General features: G+C 40.3%; 1 protein-coding gene across 1 annotated transcript in view; it reads left to right on the forward strand.

Moving 5' to 3' along the window:
* The window catches only part of PRRC2C (proline rich coiled-coil 2C), a 73928-nt gene that overhangs the window by 16653 nt on the left and 39458 nt on the right, over nucleotides 1-17817 (forward strand). Inside the window, exons 2-14 of the mRNA XM_082484689.1 lie at nucleotides 2183-2350; nucleotides 3612-3789; nucleotides 5354-5460; nucleotides 8981-9118; nucleotides 11079-11314; nucleotides 11675-11754; nucleotides 12710-12843; nucleotides 12927-13014; nucleotides 13253-13394; nucleotides 14395-14466; nucleotides 15229-15889; nucleotides 16709-16878; nucleotides 17512-17758. Coding sequence (XP_082340815.1) covers nucleotides 2236-2350; nucleotides 3612-3789; nucleotides 5354-5460; nucleotides 8981-9118; nucleotides 11079-11314; nucleotides 11675-11754; nucleotides 12710-12843; nucleotides 12927-13014; nucleotides 13253-13394; nucleotides 14395-14466; nucleotides 15229-15889; nucleotides 16709-16878; nucleotides 17512-17758 — 2368 coding nt within the window. The 5' untranslated portion in view covers nucleotides 2183-2235. The remainder of the gene's footprint in view (nucleotides 1-2182; nucleotides 2351-3611; nucleotides 3790-5353; nucleotides 5461-8980; nucleotides 9119-11078; nucleotides 11315-11674; nucleotides 11755-12709; nucleotides 12844-12926; nucleotides 13015-13252; nucleotides 13395-14394; nucleotides 14467-15228; nucleotides 15890-16708; nucleotides 16879-17511; nucleotides 17759-17817) is intronic.

Below are 17817 nucleotides of genomic sequence, written 5' to 3' on the forward strand. Positions count from 1 at the left end.
GTTCTCACTTTAAAGAGCGTGCGAGCATAGCTAAGTATCAAATAATTACAGTGTATTACTTGATACGGTTATATGCAGACCGGAAAGCTTGTTTGCCACCCACGCGCTCCTCATGGTTATCTGCCCAATACCTTCTCCTCTGATGCTCCAGAATGATTGTGGTGGACTCTTATCATAAATACAAGTCTGGGAGCAGAGAGTAACAGGAGAATTAAAGGGAAAGAATCTGCCACGTTCTTTCAGAGACATTTAACTGAAGACATTATGATAAACTGAATTTTCTCATAGAAGAAGCTAATGCAGGGCCTAACGTCTGATTTAGGCTCCAGCTTGATAAACTAGTCTGCCTGGATTCAGGCCTCCAGACTAGCTGAAAGCAGTTGCGTGGCCATGAATAATAATAATGGGCAAAGCTTGACATGTTGTTGAATTGCAAATAAGTATTGTGGCAGCCTGAACAGTGAATGGTTGCTTGAAATCTGCTTGACTGATAGCTCCAAAGATAAGCTTGTGTAAATTCGTGTATCAGGCTGTTTTTTTTTTCTTCCCTCTGCCTGTAATGATGTTTGAGTAGTGAGCCGTGACTTCCAGTGAAACCTTGCAGCCTCAATATGTAGGTTTTGGGATAGATAAGGGATGGCCTGACAGCCATATCTGAGGTCTGTGTTCTGGTTACTGGTCACTTGGTGGACTGGGTTCACCCTGCTTCCATCCTGTATTTCATGGTTTTGGATGACTGTGAGGAATGGATGTTGGTGTAACACATGCTGTTGAAATAGCCAAATGCTGACCAATCTGGGGAAAAAAATGCGTGGGAGTTGTTTTCCCTTTGTGAGAAGAAAGGATGTATTTCTTAGCCATGTATGTGGCCCCATACGAAGCTGAAAACTGTCCCCTTTGCAGCAGTCTGCATGGATTGTAATAGAATAGCATCTGGCCCAAATCTTGCTGAAGCTGGACAATCCCGAGGTTATTTGCCATCTTCCTTTCTTAATTTTCTCAATCACGGCTTGTAAATTGAGGTAGAAGGCAGAGAAGGGTGGGAATATTATCATTCCTATATAAATGAAACTTCCCTGATCTTTTGACATTGGTTAACTTCTGTCATGACCAAATAAGTGCTTTGTTCTTTAGACTATTTGTCCATGCAGACGCTGCTTAATACGAGTGCCTTCCATGTGAAACACATTCCTCCATCTGAGGCTCTGAGTTTGACCGGGGACTTTGCTGGGCGCCAAAGGGTTTGAGCAAGATGTCTTGCTTCTTGCTGTGTGCTTTTAGAATGAAACACAAGAGTGAGCATATATAACTATTCTGGAATCCATATGGCAATATATTTTAAAAAATTGTTATTGTAAGGAGGGTAGCAGGGGTTTTTAATATTGTTAAGATAAATCAACTATTTAATAATGTTCTGTTTAAGTGAAGGCCCATTTGTGTTCCTGCCTGATGATGAGCAGCAGCAACTCTGGCAAGTTCCTTCTAAGAACTTCTAGTGAAATATCAGTGATAGTTACTGGGTTCTTTTTCTCAAGGCCTGCTATTCTGGGGGAAAGAGGGAGGAGAGAGATGACCTGTTGTAACAGCCCTGTAGCTTACTGCTCCAAGAAGAATCTCTTGGCTTAAGGAATTCTCACCCTCCCTGTCTGAACATACTGTTTTCCTAATTTTGACAAGGAAAACTTCTGACTTGGTGTCTTTAATTTCTCTAGCTGCGGAGTTCTTGATTCTTTTAATTGGAGGGGGGGGGGAAATCCAGAAATACTTTATCACAGTTAATGGTATCTCAGCACTTGGCTTTGGGAGTGGATGAAATCGTTGAACTTCCCCAGTGGGGAGCTAGCTATTGGAAACTTTGCATATTGTTTGTTTGTTTGTGGTTTTTTTTTTTTTTTAGTGAAATCATGGATGATATTTACCACTTTTACAGGGTTTGATATTAATTAAATGCTGAGCCTCCTGAGTTTGTGAAACTACAATCTGAGATGGAAATACTTCAAAATTACAAGTGTTACATGAGGCATGGGGTTTCTGGAGCTAATGTATTCTATGGCATCGCCAGTGTGCTTAAATGAAACAGTGCTAATGGTGCTAAATATGCTGTCCACTTTTGTCCTATGAACTGTCTTAAGTATTGGCTTATTTTCAAATTGGTTTACTTGTCTGTTATTTTTCTTTTCAGGCAAATTTTGAGGGGTGAGCAGTAAGTACCAGACTCGATGAGTTTCCATCGAAATGTCGGAAAAGTCAGGCCAGAGTACAAAAGCAAAGGATGGAAAAACAAAGTATGCAACACTCAGTCTGTTTAATACTTACAAGGGAAAGTCACTGGAAACTCAGAAAACCACAGGTGAGTAAACTTACCTCAGTTTTGCATTCTGTTTCATCATTACTGTAGTACTAATTAAGAGTGCAAAGTACAGGAGCCCTTAACCAAAGCAAGATTTTTTTATTTTTTTTTTTTCACTGCTTGATACAACAGTTAAGTGGAAGAATTCTGGAAAGCAATGTTGATTACAGTTTCTCGTTAGTCATAAACAAGAGTATCAGTGCAGGGAGATAGCCTTTGCAGTCTAGTAGGAAGTAGAGTATAGGTACATAAAAACTGTTTTATAGCTGCAATCTCCATTTGTTATCATATGACATGCCATTCCCCAGCTGTGCTTTTTACACTATTTCGGAAAATATTTGTGATACTGGAGGCGTTTGATTAACAAGAAGGCAGTGCTCACTTTCAGATGGTGTGGTTTGTCTGGTTTGCAAACAAACACTGGGTGAAACTTACACCGACCTTTCAAATAATGCCACTGTGGGGCTCCTTTTTCATGGTTGATTGGATTGAGAACCAGAGGGGAATGACACTCTGAAGGCTTTGAATTTGAGTTGACATACTTGCCTAAATTGGGGGGTGAAAGAAGGGAATTGAATTGAAACTTTTTTAAAAGTTTGCACAATATTATTTTTAAAGGTTGAAACTGAGGATTTTGTAATGATAGAACACGCCTAAGGTAGTATCTTTTACTTGTTCACCTGAGTTGATTAGTTGGTAGGTTCAATGTCCCATGTAGTGCATTAGCTTCATGCTGCTTTTTCATATTTGTGGTCTGAAATAAATGCAGTTTGTAAGAATGTTTTTGCCAGAGCAGCATCTGCCAACTGAAACTGGCAGCAAAAAAGAAATGGGCTGTACCCATGTAGGTATTCCTGGAGTCCTCAAGGTACATTAAACTCCAAAAGAAGCAAGAGAATGATGCTTGACAATGTGTTAAAGGATATTAAAACATCAACATCATATTTTAAATGGCTCCTCTAGCTTTCTGTAACTGAGCATTGTGTATAAAGGTGGGGACATAGATCATTTTAATCTCTGGAGTAGGCTAGCCATAGTGACTTGCTATTCAAAAAGTACTCAAGTTCTCCCCAGCCAAGTATTTCTAATTCCCCCCCCCCCTTATTTTTTTAATTAAATTATGAAGAATTTTGAATTTCTTAATTCTTATACTCTTGAATTTTTGAGTTTCTTGCAAAACACTTGTTGGTTTATGTAGCTTTGCATGAACACTACTTGCTAAAGAGCATTGTTAACTTTCACTTTCTGTTTTGGCATGCAGTTGCCGCACGCCATGGATTACAGAGTCTTGGAAAAGTTGCTATTTCAAGGAGGATGCCTCCCCCGGCTAACCTCCCCAGTCTTAAAGCAGAGAACAAAGGCAATGACCCTAATGTGAACATAGTGCCTAAAGACGGCACAGGATGGGCTTCAAAACAAGAACAGCACGAAGAAGAAAAGTAAGTGACCAATGAGGTCTGGGTTGTTTTGCTGTGCCATTTCTCTCAAGTTTTCCCAAAACTAGGGGTGGGCAGGGCCTGGGAAGAAAGTGGCTAGACTTGGCTGTCTTCAAGATAGCTGCCAGAGAGGAAATAGTGCCACTATTAATTTTTGTGAGGAAGAATCTTGCTATTAGGGAGATAGTTTCAAAAAACTCCAACAAACAAACAAAAAGAGCCCACCAACAAAGCCCCCCACACTTAACTTGAAAGCACCATGCTTTTAAATTCCATGAGGGGACAAGTTTTTCCTTTAGCCACCTGACGTGGCTATCTTTGTTTAAGTTTTGATGGCTGCTTAAAGGAAATACTGTAGCACATTTTTGTAAGATCAGTGTAATCACCTTAAAATTCTCTTGAAACTCAAGGAGGAACCCTTGGGTGCACAGCAACTTCCCCAAAGTCTGCTTAGAAAATGTGTAGCTCTAAGGAAATACAGCTAAGTGGAAATGGAAAAGAGATTTTTTTTTCTTAATTCCAGTAGTCTGTGGGAACATATGAAAACTGCATTCCATTATCCTTGTGAGAAACCAGTGTGTTTCTCCCCAACAATGATTTTTTTTTTTTTGTGATGTTTACTTCTGTGTCAGTTCTGAGGCTACCATGTAGTGCTTTGGGTTGATTGCTGCAGAACCTAAATGGAACTGACTTCTTGGTGGTAGTCCTCAGAAATTTAGGATTACTAATCAAAAGTTACTACTAATGAGCTGAAATTCAGGATTACTAATCAAAAGTTACTACTAATGAGCTGAAATTTAGGATTAATAATCAAAAGTTACTACTAATGAGCTGGAGGTCTTGATTTGTAGACACTAATGCTTTAGAGTCTTACTGAATATGCAGATTTCAGAAATAGCTGTTCTTGCAAGAAGGTAAACAACATCACTGAATCTATGGATGAGAAAGATCTTCAAGAATATGCCTAGTTTTTATATTGGACAAAATGAGTGCTTCTGTCTGCCTCTTAAGATGGTGAAATTGAGACTTTGTTCTTAATAGACTTAAACTTCTGGGCTCCAGTTCATAGTAACTGTATTTTTTTTCGTGTCTTTAGCTCTCCTTATCTGTTCTTTTTACTTTATAATTTCTGGCATATTTGCCTTCTTTCTCTCAGTTCACGGTGGTCTTTAAGTGCTTTCCTCTCTTAACTCCCTAAGTGAGAGAACATTATTCCAAATTATTCCCTTCCATGGTTGTAGATTGATTGTTTTTTGATTGTCCAATACACTACTTCAGAAGTTATAATTCTGTTCATGCCTGACAGCATTTTCTGCCCAGTCATTTTCATTCATTCCTCTCCACTTTGGGAAATCCAGTCTTGAAAGGATTAGTTAATTTATTCCAATTTGTAACAGTTACTATAACAACTTTTGTGTAAGAAAATTATTTTTCTGCAGAAAAGTATTTAATGGTTTTTAAGCTGCATAGATACCTCATTTCATTGACTTGTTTGTAGTAGTTATCCTGATGATTGTATTCTGTGCTCACCCTCCTGTATTCACAAGTGTTTTTCCTCTAATTCCAGACAGCCAGAAGTGCCGCAGACACAGCCAAAACCTGCTGTTCCTGCTCCTCCAGAAGCAGCTCCTGTTGCCAAATCGTGGGCCAACACCAAACCAGGTGGACAAGATGGTAAGTGTCGTTCAAGGTGGAGGGGTTCTTGACTGTCCTGGCAGGCTTTGAATGCTGTTGTGACAGACCCCCAGACTCAGCAACTGTTTGAGTCTTGACTGGGCCAGTTGGGACTATGCATGCTGTGGAAGTAACTTTCTTGGCTGGAAGGTGAGCCGGTCCCCTATCACTCAAGTGAGCGCCAGCCTGATTCAGCAGCAGGTCTGACTGTCCTTTAAAAGGGTTGGCATAGTCACCTCTTTTGGATTGACAGGAAAATGGTGGTGACAGCATAAGATCACAGAATGGTAGGTGTTGGAAGGGACCCCCAGAAATCATCTAGCTCAACCCTCCTGCTAAAGCAGGTTCACTTAGAGCAGGTTGCACAGCATCACATCCAGGCGGCTTTTTAATATCTCCAGAGAAGGAGACTCCACAAGCTGCCTGGGCAGCCTGTTCCAGTGCTCTGTCACCCTCAAAGTAAAGAAGTTTATCCTCATGTTGACATGGAATTTCCTGTGTTCCAGTTTGGGCCTGTTGCCCCTTGTCCTGTTGCTGGGTGCCACTGGAAAGAGTCTGGCCCTGTCCTCTTGACAACCCACCCTTTAGTTATTTATAAGCGTTGATGAGATCCCCTCTTAGTCTTCTCTTCTCCAGGCTAAACAGACTCAGGTCTCAGCCTCTCCTCATAAGAGAGGTGCTCTGTTCCCTTGATCATCTTTGTAGCTGTCCGCTGGAGTCTCTCCAGTATTTCCTTATCTTTCTTGAACCGGGGAGCCCAGAACTGAACACAGCACTCTGGATGCAGCCTGGCCAGGGGAGGATAACGTTCCTTGACCTGCTCTCCATGCTCTTTAATGCACCCCAGGGTACCATCGGCCTTCTTGGCCGCAAAGGCGTATTGCTGGCTCATGGTCAGCTTGTCCACCAGGACTCCCAGGTCCTTCCCCGCAGAAGATCTTGAACATGGCTGTGGTGAGGAGGGAAAATCTCCGTCAGTAGTTACAATGCATACAATTTTGGCGTGGGAAGAAGTGTAAACAGTGGTCGTTCTAATCATAATTTTGGATAATTTTGTGCAAAATGTACGTAGTCTTCCATCTATTTAAATGTCTGCTACAGCAATACTTTTCCCTTAATTTTATAGCATCCTTGGTTATTTTGTTTTCAAAGTGATAGTGTTCAAGTAGGGTTTTTTTATGTGAAAAGTGTTAAAGATATGTTTGTTTTTTTTTTTTAACATAATTGTGTGAAAGGATGGAGATCTATTTCCTTTAGCATGAATCTTAACTTGAGTGTTTTCATTACAGATGTAAGATCAGAGGGAAATCTTAAACAGATTTTTTTTAAATTGCTTGTAGAGTGAGAGGTTACTTAAAATTCCTGTGTCTCTGTTATGAAAAATAACCTACGACATGTTTTATTCCCTAAATTTGAGACTTGCAAGTTTTCTATGGCTATAAAATAGAATTTTGGCTTCCAAGTTAAAAGTGAGCTCTCTTCTGGATAGAGATCTTAAAATAGTAAAATCTGAATTGCGTGGAGGTAAATTCTCAGCCATTATATGGACTTTGTTAACATCGCATATCTTAATGGTTTTGCCTTTTTTTGCAGTAAGTATTAGGAGTGGCAATTCTAGATTCTTTACATCTTGCTATTCTCTCTGATGTTCAGTGTTTCCTTCGCTGTCAAACGTAGGAACTCTCCTCCCTTCAGCTTTTGCAGGAGTTTTGTAGAATAAAAAAACAGACTTAACACTGATGCAAAGTGATCTGCATTCCAGCCTTTCTGCATAAGCTGATAAGATCGTGTCTGTGACACAGGAAATAGTGATTCGGCTCAGTGGCTTCAAAATGCATTTAGCTAATTATTTTGTAGTTACCATGGCAGCTTGTGTGCCAAGCCCAGATGGTGCCCTCATTTTGTTCAATTAATGCAGTAGTGTGTTTGCTGTTTCAAGAAGAAATAAAGAATGTGAATTGGAATCAGCTGCTTGCTGTCCTCCTCAGTTTGAAGCTCGGGATACACCTGTTGTGCTCATGCTTTCCTTATCAGCAGTTGGCTGGTGGAACTCACAGTTTTTCCAGGTGCCTTGTACGTGTTCCAGCAGTCATTCAGCTGGCCACCTCATGATCTTGTAAGACTTGAGTGAGGCAAGACTAAATCCTTCTCTTATGCTGTTGGTGGCCATGTAGAAAGGAAAGACTTCTAAAAATGTAGTGGCAGCATGTATTTTTAAGTTCATGCATTGGTTAAAGTTGGGGTTAATTGCTACCATAACATCTTTGAATTATTTAACTTCTTTCTGAACTGTTGGCTGACAATCTGGCTATTTCAAGTTGATAGCTTAAGTGCTGTCAAGCTGATCACTGAAGATGCTACTACTTTGCAATTAAAACGTTGCTGTTACTGTGTGGACTTGAGCAGAAAATATACTTCAAGATTCATAAAACTCATGAATTTTGCATGCCACAGGAGCTCTGAAGAGGCTCTCTTGCCTGGCAGGCCATCTGGTTTGTGTGACTCTAGTTTTCAGTCCCCTTAAGCAAGTTGTTGGATGCAGCTGCTTGGGAATGTCAAGAGTCCAATGTCTGTTAGCAAAAAAAAAAAAAGTTAATGCGATCTGTAGTAGGTGAAGTTTGAATGAAAATTGAAAGATTTCAAGGCAATTTGTAGGCACAGGGATAAATAGTAGTATTTGCTCTAATGCCTTTACAAAGAGAGTGTAAAGAATGAGGGATTTACTCCGTGCTTCATTCTTAGAGGGGTCCTGTGTGGTGTTTTTTTTTTTTATTATGACAATTTCTTTCACAGATTGGAGAGAACAGAAGCTTTTCTAGCTGTTGGCTAAAAAGAAAAAGTACAGGAGGGTTTTGGACAGCATATGTTCAGATTCTTTTTTGTGAGTTTGCCCTAAAGTCCATAGCCTAATACGATGTCTCTTACAGTAGCCAGTAGTAAAGATGATACGTGAACAGAGTGTTATTCAGGCTGTTGGAATAGAAATCTTCCCTCAGTAAGCCTATCGGTGACTTCTTACTAGAACACTATCACTACACCTGATAGGTCAATATCCATTATATGTAGGCCAGGGCGGGGAATTGATTCAAAGTATATGGTAACAAAACCTGCTAAAGAGGAAGACAACCTATATTTTTGGCTTCCCTGCAACAGAAGTCTTAAATTCTAATCCAGAATTATGATGTCAAGGGTTTTAGAAATCGAAGAATGCTACAGGTTTTGATACTTTTTTCATAATGTAAAAGCTGTGGCCTTTTAAAGTCCTCAAGAATTGTTATTAGAACCGTAATTAATCTTAAGGGCTTTTGCAATAACATAGCTGCCTATTCTTCCGTTAACTATAATTGTGTAATAAAATGAGGGAAAACTTGGTGGCGGAGGGGGAGGTAGAGGAAGAAAGTGTTAACAGAGCCTGAGGAACTTCAGGTGCTCCCCAATGTTCACTTTTTAAGGATGATCAAGCTTTTATTACTTTCTGAAATGACTACAATTGTGACTTTCTGAATATCTTCCTGTGTAGGTCCAGCTATTCAAGTAAATAGTTATTTCCAGCAAGAGTTTCCCAGTCTGCCGGCAGCTGGGGATCAGGAAAAGTCGGGCAAAGAGAAAGATGCACCTGAAGAGCTCCATGGATCAGGACCCAACTTGAGACCACAAAGTAAGTATATACTACAAATTTTTGTGAAATTGCATGGGTTTGTGTGGAACTCATTTATTACAAGACTACTTGCGCCCTGTACAAAATAAATTGATGAATTGATTGTTTTAATCAACACACTCCTACACTAAAGGAACAGATATTTTGAGGGCTTTCTTCTGTTTTATTCTTTTCCTGGGGTGTGGAATATAGGGGATTTAATCCTATCCTCCAGTTCACTTTCCATTTTCCTGACTTAGTCAGTACTCTGCTTCTGCTCTGAGGAACATCTGGTAGTTGCACGATAATGGAATTTTCTTACTTCCAGCTGCTAGATGTCACAACAGCTAAAATATGTTTTTATAGAAATCTCCTAATATTAACTAATTATATAAATCATCATTAGGGTTGTCTCCAAATGGTTAGTACTCCTAAGACATTAGCCTGAAAAATCCTGAGTAGGAAGTGTAATCTACAGGATACTGAAAGAGTGGACTGTGATTTGAATGGCTGAGGCATCTTTAGCTCATGGCTGAGGTGCTCTGATTAGCTGGATGTGTTTCAGCTCTGAAGGATTAGATCTAGTGAAAACAACCACAACAGTGCTGGTTTTACATGTCTCTGAAGAAATGTGTTGCTTCCCCAGATCCTTTTCCTCCCAGGTGTTTGGGATTGTGCCTGTTGCCAGTGAAAAACAGGATTCCTTTCTTCCTTAAAGATTTGATGAGGTTTGGTGGACTAGGGACCACTGTAGGTGGCACTATCTTTTGGCAGTGGTAGACAAGGTGTGCATTGCTGTTAGAGAGCTTGGGCTCTCAGGGAGTGGTTAACTCCTTTCTATGTCACAGGCCTTGGTTTTCATTGATTTGTTTCAGTCAGGTCCTGCAGACCAAGGCCACGTGTTTGTTCAGGTTCTCACTAGTTTTGATGTAAAGAATAAGCTTCTAAGAAATTTGAGAGATGTCCAACATCAAATTAGGAAAATAGCTAGATATGTCTGTTCCAGCCTCCTGCAGGCAGTTGTAGTTGTGGTCAGTACTGTACATGCTATTATTAAGCCCTTCTTTCAGGTCTGACAGCAGAAAGCTAAACGAACTTGGCAAGTACTGCCCCTTTAGCAGCTGTGCTCCCTGGCAAAGACAAGTGGAAGAAGTGTAATGGATATCTAGGAGCATAGTTTAGCACTGCTTAAAGGGTTTGTGCCCCTATTTTATTTACATTACGTTATTTACAGTGTGGTTCTGTGAATTGTTGTTGGTCCCCATGGATCTGAGCAGTTTATTCTTTTTCTTTTTTTCTTTTTTTCTTTTTTTTTTTTTTGCCTAACCCATGTTTTGTAGGCAGAAACTGCCTGGCACAAGTGACAGGTTATAAAAATCCCTTACTTCTCCTGGACTTAGATATTCACACCCAGACATAGACTTTTCCCTGGACTTTTAGACATTCACACCCAGAAGCACAACCTTCATCACTTCTATCCCATCGTTATCAGATAGAGATGCAAGCCAGACTCTAGATACCAGTCTTCACTTAAATATATAATGCACAGATGTATGTCATTTTGAGCTGCTTAAAGAGCTTTGTGGTAGGTCTTTGCTGCTTAAGAAGCTTGATCTGTCCCTTGACAGCATTTTCACACTGAGTGAGCAGCAGCCCACTTACCACAGCTGAAGCTGTTTTCATTCCTCTGCTATTATCGGTATCCTTCCTAAATTGCATTGTGTTTTGGAAGGTAGAGTAGAACAACTAGAGGAGTCTATAAATTTAACTCTTTTCCTTCAGGGCTGAAGAGGATTAGAAAACAGCCTCTATTTTCTCAATTGGCTATTGCCCATTTCAATACCAAATATGAACATGTGTCTGCACAGATTGCTGTGTCACTGAATACTGTTGGAATAATGTGTTTTTCATCATACCTGTCGGTAAATCTGTAATATAAAGTCTGTTCTTGTTTTTTCTCGTACCGATTCTGTCCATGCAGATGCTACTAGCTGGAGAGAAGGTGGTAATAAAAGCAACTCTCCCAGTTCTCCAACTGATCAAGAAGCTAAGGCTCTTGGGCAGGAAGATGGTAATGCTACACCAGCAGAACAAAATGAGGGCCAGAAGGCAGCAGAGAAAAGGGATGTGCGGTTACCACAGGTCCCTCAGCCCAAGCTGAATGGCCAGCAGCAACCACCTATCTCATCTCAGTACAGGGCAATGATGCCACCTTATGTAAGTGACAGTTACATTAAAAGTTTTTAAACTGCAGGGATTTATTATTGGCTAGTGTGATTCCTTATGCCTCCTCCCTCCATAGAACACTTAGGAGCTCTGCTAGAAGGGTGGGATCACAGCCAGCTCCTCAAAGCATGTGGCTACCTGTTGCTGGTCCTGCTACACTGAGTTTGAACTTGTCACGAGTTGATTAGCTCTTGTAATCACTCCACCTTGGTGGCTTGATGTCATACACTTCTCATTAGATAACAAACTGTCTTGAGTGAGGAGTATTGCTTTACTTCCACTATGATTCCTTTGATGATGCAATGATATTTTTTTTTAACAAACGGCTCCTTTTTTTTAAACCTTTCTTAGATGTTTAATCAGTATCCTAGAATGGCATATCCTCCTTCCATGCAAGGTCCAACAAGGTTTCCCAATTCTGAGCCTAGCAGGTAAAAAACCTTATGAGTGTTATTGTTGTGTGGGTATGAATTCTGTGACTCAATGAAAAAAAAAATTGCACTGATTATCATGATTATGTTTATACACTCCATAAGAACTGCCACTAGTTAGTCTCACAAGTTTGGCTTGTGTGGAGCAGTGCCATGGAGTGGTTTGTGTTTGACAACTCAACTGCAAAACTTCAGGGAATTCTGCACGTTACAGGGTTTTTGGTTGGGAAGAGCAGGACACCTTTGAAACTTCAACCAGTATTTTACCTTTAAAAGGGCTCTTCCATTGTTATAATGAAAGTAGGTAATTCCTGGTTCTCAACTCTACTGGTCTCCAATTAAAGTAGAATTGTAATGCATTATAAAATAAGTTTTCTGTGCATTTCTCCATAGTTGAGGATAGCTGTGCACATGCATGAGGAAATATGGGATGCTGTAGGCAGTAGGGTACAAACTTTGACAGGTGATCAGTCATTGGGATCTGGAAGAGGAGAGAAAAGCTGAAAGAGATGGCTGGGAAAACTTGAGTATAGGATTATGGAGAAGATACAGAACGTTTGACAGTGGAAAAGCATGAAAAATATAAAGAAATATCTCCGAGGTGGATAAATTAGTGATAAGAAGGATGCCAGATCTATGCAGTGTGTTGTTTGAAAGCTACAAACCATGTGGGTTTCTGCTGTCAACTGATGTTTGCTTGTTTGTGAAGTGTGCAAGAAAGGCTATAGTATCTAATGTTTCTCTTCCATAAAGAACCATCTAGTGGTGCATCAGTAATTATTGAAACTATAGTAGTTGCGCATGTGGATGATAGTTCACGTTTATACTGTATTTGAGAGAACAGGACTGTATACTTCAAATAATTGTCATACAAGTTGACCTTTTATCTAATCATGTTGCTGGATAAATAGTGACGGTGGCCTTTGTTTCTCTATTTTTTTTTTTTTTTTTTTAGAGGGCCAAGGGGAAGAGGACCGCCTTCATGGTGTTCAGAACCTATTGAGCGCCCATCCATTCTTAGTGCTAGTGAACTTAAAGAACTTGATAAATTTGATAATCTAGATGCAGAAGCTGATGAAGGCTGGGCAGGTAAGAACATAAGATTAATGGCTTCTATTGTTTGTACATTGAATCTTTCTCAAAGATTAAGTGAATATTTGCTTATGTATCAGGTGCTCAGAGTGAAGTGGATTACACGGAGCAGTTGAATTTCAGTGATGATGATGAGCAAGGAAGTAGTCAAAAAGAGAAGGAAAGTGGGTGAGTTGGCGTTGCCAGTTGGGTGTGAATGCCACTTAACTAGCTTAGCATGTATTCCCATAATTAAATGCTGTATTAAGTTGCATAACTACCTGCAAACTCTGGTCAGCTGGGCATGTAATAGAAATTATCCTTGCTGTGAGGAAATTTCACTCTTTATAAGAGACATTGAGGGTAGAAGATAAATGACTAAATACTTGTGTGGAGTACACCTTCCGTTTTTCTTCTTTGCACACAGTGATGAACAAACACCATCAAAAGATGCCCAGAGTACTGATGGCCAGAAGGAAGCAGAAGAACAGACAAATGCTAAGTCTGCCACCCAGGCTTCCACAGCAGCAACCAAAGGGTCTTATGGCAAAAGCTCTCAGCTTGATCAGGTTTGTGTGTTCTTCTCTTTCTGGCAACAGCCTCATGAGGAGAGGTCCCACTCAGGTGTCTTTCCAAACTGTCAGGTCAATTAAGGTTATGAACATGAGTGAAAGCATTAGCTACTGCTTATCTGAGCTGTGGTAACTGATCGGGTGCTGCTTAGTGAACGTAGCTGCTTCTGGTCACAAAATAAAAATAGCATGACTATATCTAGTGTTCTAATCCACAGTTGTGAGGGAGTGAGAACTCTTGTGTCAGTTACTGTGACTCAACTGACAAGCTTTAATTCAATACTCTTGTCTGTCCATCCCTGTAATAGTGAATGAAGAGGTTCTGGTGTCCATCATGTTTTATAGTGGCACAGAGTAAACAGTGCCCAATTGGCCCATCCATTTTTCCTGGGTGGGGGGATTTTTTTACGGTATTGTGACCCACTTTCTTCAGTGCAACTTAGTGGTAATGTGTCAGCTCGCTTCTGACATCTCAGGTGAATATAGACTTCATTAGCTCAGCCATTTTGGTTTTTGGTTTATCCTCTAGCAGAGGAAGATTGGCAGCCATCTCAGCTTATGCCTGCTTCAGCTCTATTCTCCACCCCCCCACACCCCAGGAAAGCTACTATTGAATTTATCTGAAAATTTCCCAGAAGTGTTTTCTCTTGACACCAGTATTAATGAGGATGGGAGATCTTTAATTGGTTTTACTTGCACTTTGTCTATATATAAAGATCATGTTGTCTTTCAGGGTTTGATGCTACATTGAATCTAAGGAAAAACAGTGCAGTAACATAAATGCTGAAATTCAGATGTGTGAATGTTTAAAGTAATTATTTATCTCTTGGTACATAAAGCAGAAATGTTCTTGACATTGTTTTGCATGCAAATTTGTATCATACGCAGATGGTTCACTAGGTGTAGTATCTTAATGCAGTACAAAACAGTAGATGTAAAACTTTTCAGCTTGACTGTTGTTAGGAGCTTAACCCTGGTACTATATTTGATCCAATAGGATCGGGGTCCACAGCCTTCTATACATGAAAGAGGTGGTCCCACTCTTCATCCCAAATCTATTCTACCGCCGGTAAGAAAGATTAGAATTGTCCTTATTTCCTTGAGTTAAATTTTTTTAATGCTGTGGTGGAGGGATTTAGACTAAGAAAAGTAAAAATATGCTTCACATAGGGATAAGCCTTTTCTTTAACAAGTAAAATGATCGTAGTGCCTGGGGCCAGTAAGAATGGGACCCCAATACAGCTGTGCTGCTAATTGTGTAAAGCAGCCCCATCTTGTAAGTGGCGTATGAAATACGTGAGAACTTCAAGATCTTTCAGTTATCAGCCTCATTGGGGAACTAGAGAGGACAGGGGCATGGGAATAGTGCTGGAGGGCTGGCTGCCGAGGCAGATGGAGGGATGAAATGTGTACGTAGTAGCTTCTTACCAATTTTCAACAATCCTTATTAAAATCTCTGTTATCTTGAGCAACCTTGAATTGCTTTGGCTCCTTGGGAGACTTTTGTCTGAGATCTTCCCTGAGTCTTTGTGATTTAGAGCAGCCTGTAACCAAATCTAAAAGATATTTTGTCATCTTTGGTGTCACTTTGCCTTAATGATGGGGAGGAGGAGTGACATGAGCCCAACTGAATCTTTACCTCTCCTTTTTGAGCTTGGGTTGCATGAGTCTGAACTGGGGCAGGAAGGTGGGGGCTTGCTTTTTCTTCCAAATTTTGCTTTTTAAAGGTGCCATGCAAATACAGGTGTTGACAAATAGTTAAATAGAATATTACAGCTAGCTGTTTATATAATACATGCTCAACTTGACTTAACTGATTTTAATATTGCAGCACCCTCCTCCCCCTGATCGCCAGGTAGGACCTGGAAGGCAAGGACCCTTTCCCCCTAAACCAGTACCTGATGAAGATGAAATTTGGAAACAGAGGAGAAGACAGCAGTCAGAGATATCTGCTGCAGTTGAGCGAGCTCGTAAGCGGCGAGAAGAGGAAGAAAGAAGAATGGAAGAACAGCGAAAAGCTGCTTGTGCCGAAAAGCTAAAACGGTTAAATGAGAAATTCGGCTGTGTGACAAAACCCTCCCGGGAAGACCCTCTGAAAGAGCGGGAGAGGGAAAGGGAGAGAGAGAGAGAGAGGGAGAGGGAAAGGGAAAGAGAAAGAGAAAGGGAGCGGGAGAGGGAGCGGGAAAAGGAGAGGGAGCGGGAGAGAGAGCGAGAAAGAGAAAAAGAGAGGGAGAGGGAGAAGGAAAAGGAAAAAGAGAGGGAAAGGGAGAAGGAAAAGGAACAAGAAGAAAAAGAAAAATTGGAGAAGGCAAAAGAGCAAGAAAGGGAGAAAGAGAAAGAAAAAGAGATGGAGATGGAGAAGGAGGAGGAGGAGAATGAGAAAGAGAAAGAAGAGGAGAAACCAGCACATGAGGTTCCTGAGCCTGTAGAACCTGTGACAACACCTGTAGAAAAACAAGAAACTGAAACCAGGAATAACAAGGAAGAAAAAGGTATGCCTGCACGCTACTAGTAGGAGTTGTCTGTCTTAAAGCTGAGCCACAGAGCAGAGTTGTAATCTAGAAGGCTAATTTACATGCCTAATTAACCTAGTGCATCTAGACCATTTATTTTCCTGGCACATTACAGCTGCTAACTGTCCTTTGAGCTAGACCTGTTTGCCCAGCTCATCAAAACATTAAAGAAAAAAATGGGCTTTGTGATTTAGGCCAGACTTTGAAGAATACAGAAAGACAAGCAGGCTTTCTTTTCTTGTTAAAGGAGGACCAGCAACTCATGTTGCTAAAAAGCAGTGTAAATTATTTCAGCTATTCTGTTCTTTCAGCAAGCTTAGAAAAATAGACACAAGAGCGTGTATTTAAACTGGGTGCATTTTTTTTGTAGTAGAACTTGAATGCTACAAGAGAACCATTAGACTATGCTTAATAAGGTTGTGTTATCTGTTAAATGGATAAAAGTGATCGTAAAACCAAACCTTTGTTCATTAAAAAAGTTGATTCAAATATAATACAGTAGCATTGATACAACACTTATTTAATCACGTGATAGTTACAACCTAAATGTCAGTGGTTGATTACCCAGTGTATTTGAGTTTAAAAGGGACACTGAGGGATGTATTAACAACCACTGTTCTGTTTTGAAGGGTGGTTCTTAACTTTTTTTGCCTTTATTGGTTTTGGAAGCTAAGACTGTGAGGTTAGAGAAGGCAGACTGTTTTCATTTTAGAACATCCTTTATCTGACATTCTGGTGAAATTGTCATAGTTCTAATGGGCTGGTTTGGGGTTTTTTTCTTTTTTTTTTTTTTTTCAGAAGATCAAGCAGTCTTTACCAGACAAGATAGTGGTCGCAATGAGAAAGAGATTTCACAGGTGACTCATGAGAGTGAGCCAGATTCAGGATCTCAGCCTCGTCCTGCTCTTTCCTCGGGCTATTCTAAACAGTTCCAGAAATCGTTACCGCCAAGATTTCAGAGGCAACAGGTAACTAACTAGTTCATTCAAAGAAGGAAGTTCATTAAAAGAATGGTGTCTTCTGCCTCATTTTGAATAAGAACGTGACCACAGAAGTTTCAAAAAGCTTAAGTTGTTGCTTTCCAGCTTCTACAATATCTATAGTATTTGCAGGAATTGCTCTGCCTGAAATAAATACTTCTTGTAACTTGCAAAGCATATGAGTGAGCAGAAGGCAAGAGAGGCTTTTAAAACTGGCTGGTTTTGCATCAGTTGCTGAAGTAGATCATTGCCCTGTGGTTTTCTGTGGAACCTGTGATTTGATAGTCATTGCTTCTACATCTTTTCCTTAAAGGATGTGACATTCACAAATGTAGTTTAGACTTGGGTCCCATGGTCTGAAGAGCACTTTGCATTAAAGAACAACTTGTACTTTGTGCATGTCAGTCTCTCAGCTGAATACCGGCAAAACTAGCTATTCTAAATTGTCCAGTCTGGTTTTCCCCCTTTCTCCTAATTCATCCTGGTGCATGTATTCAGTTAATTTTCAGAATGCTTAGTGTCCTGGAGATAACTGTAACTGTTATTTCTAAGGGTTATTTGAATTCTGCTCAAGTCTTAATCTTAATAAAAAGACTTGTAAAATTGCTTTCTGTTATGCAGGAGCAAATGAAACAGCAGCAGTGGCAGCAACAACAGCAAGGTGTCCTTCCACAGTCTGCTCCCTCACAGCCTTCTAGTGGCCCTGTCCCACCTCCCCAGCATAGACCCCTTTACCAGCCCATGCAACCACATCCTCAACATTTAGCTTCAATGGGCTTTGATCCACGGTGGCTTATGATGCAGTCTTACATGGACCCACGAATGATGTCAGGAAGACCTGCAATGGATATGCCTGCTATTCATCCAGGTAAAATCTGGCAGCACATTTTGACTGTTGAACTTTCTTTGTAATGAAATAGAAGTCTT

The sequence above is a fragment of the Vanellus vanellus genome (genome assembly GCF_965231255.1).
Source record: "Vanellus vanellus genome assembly, chromosome: 5".
Classification (NCBI taxonomy): Eukaryota; Metazoa; Chordata; class Aves; order Charadriiformes; family Charadriidae; genus Vanellus; species Vanellus vanellus.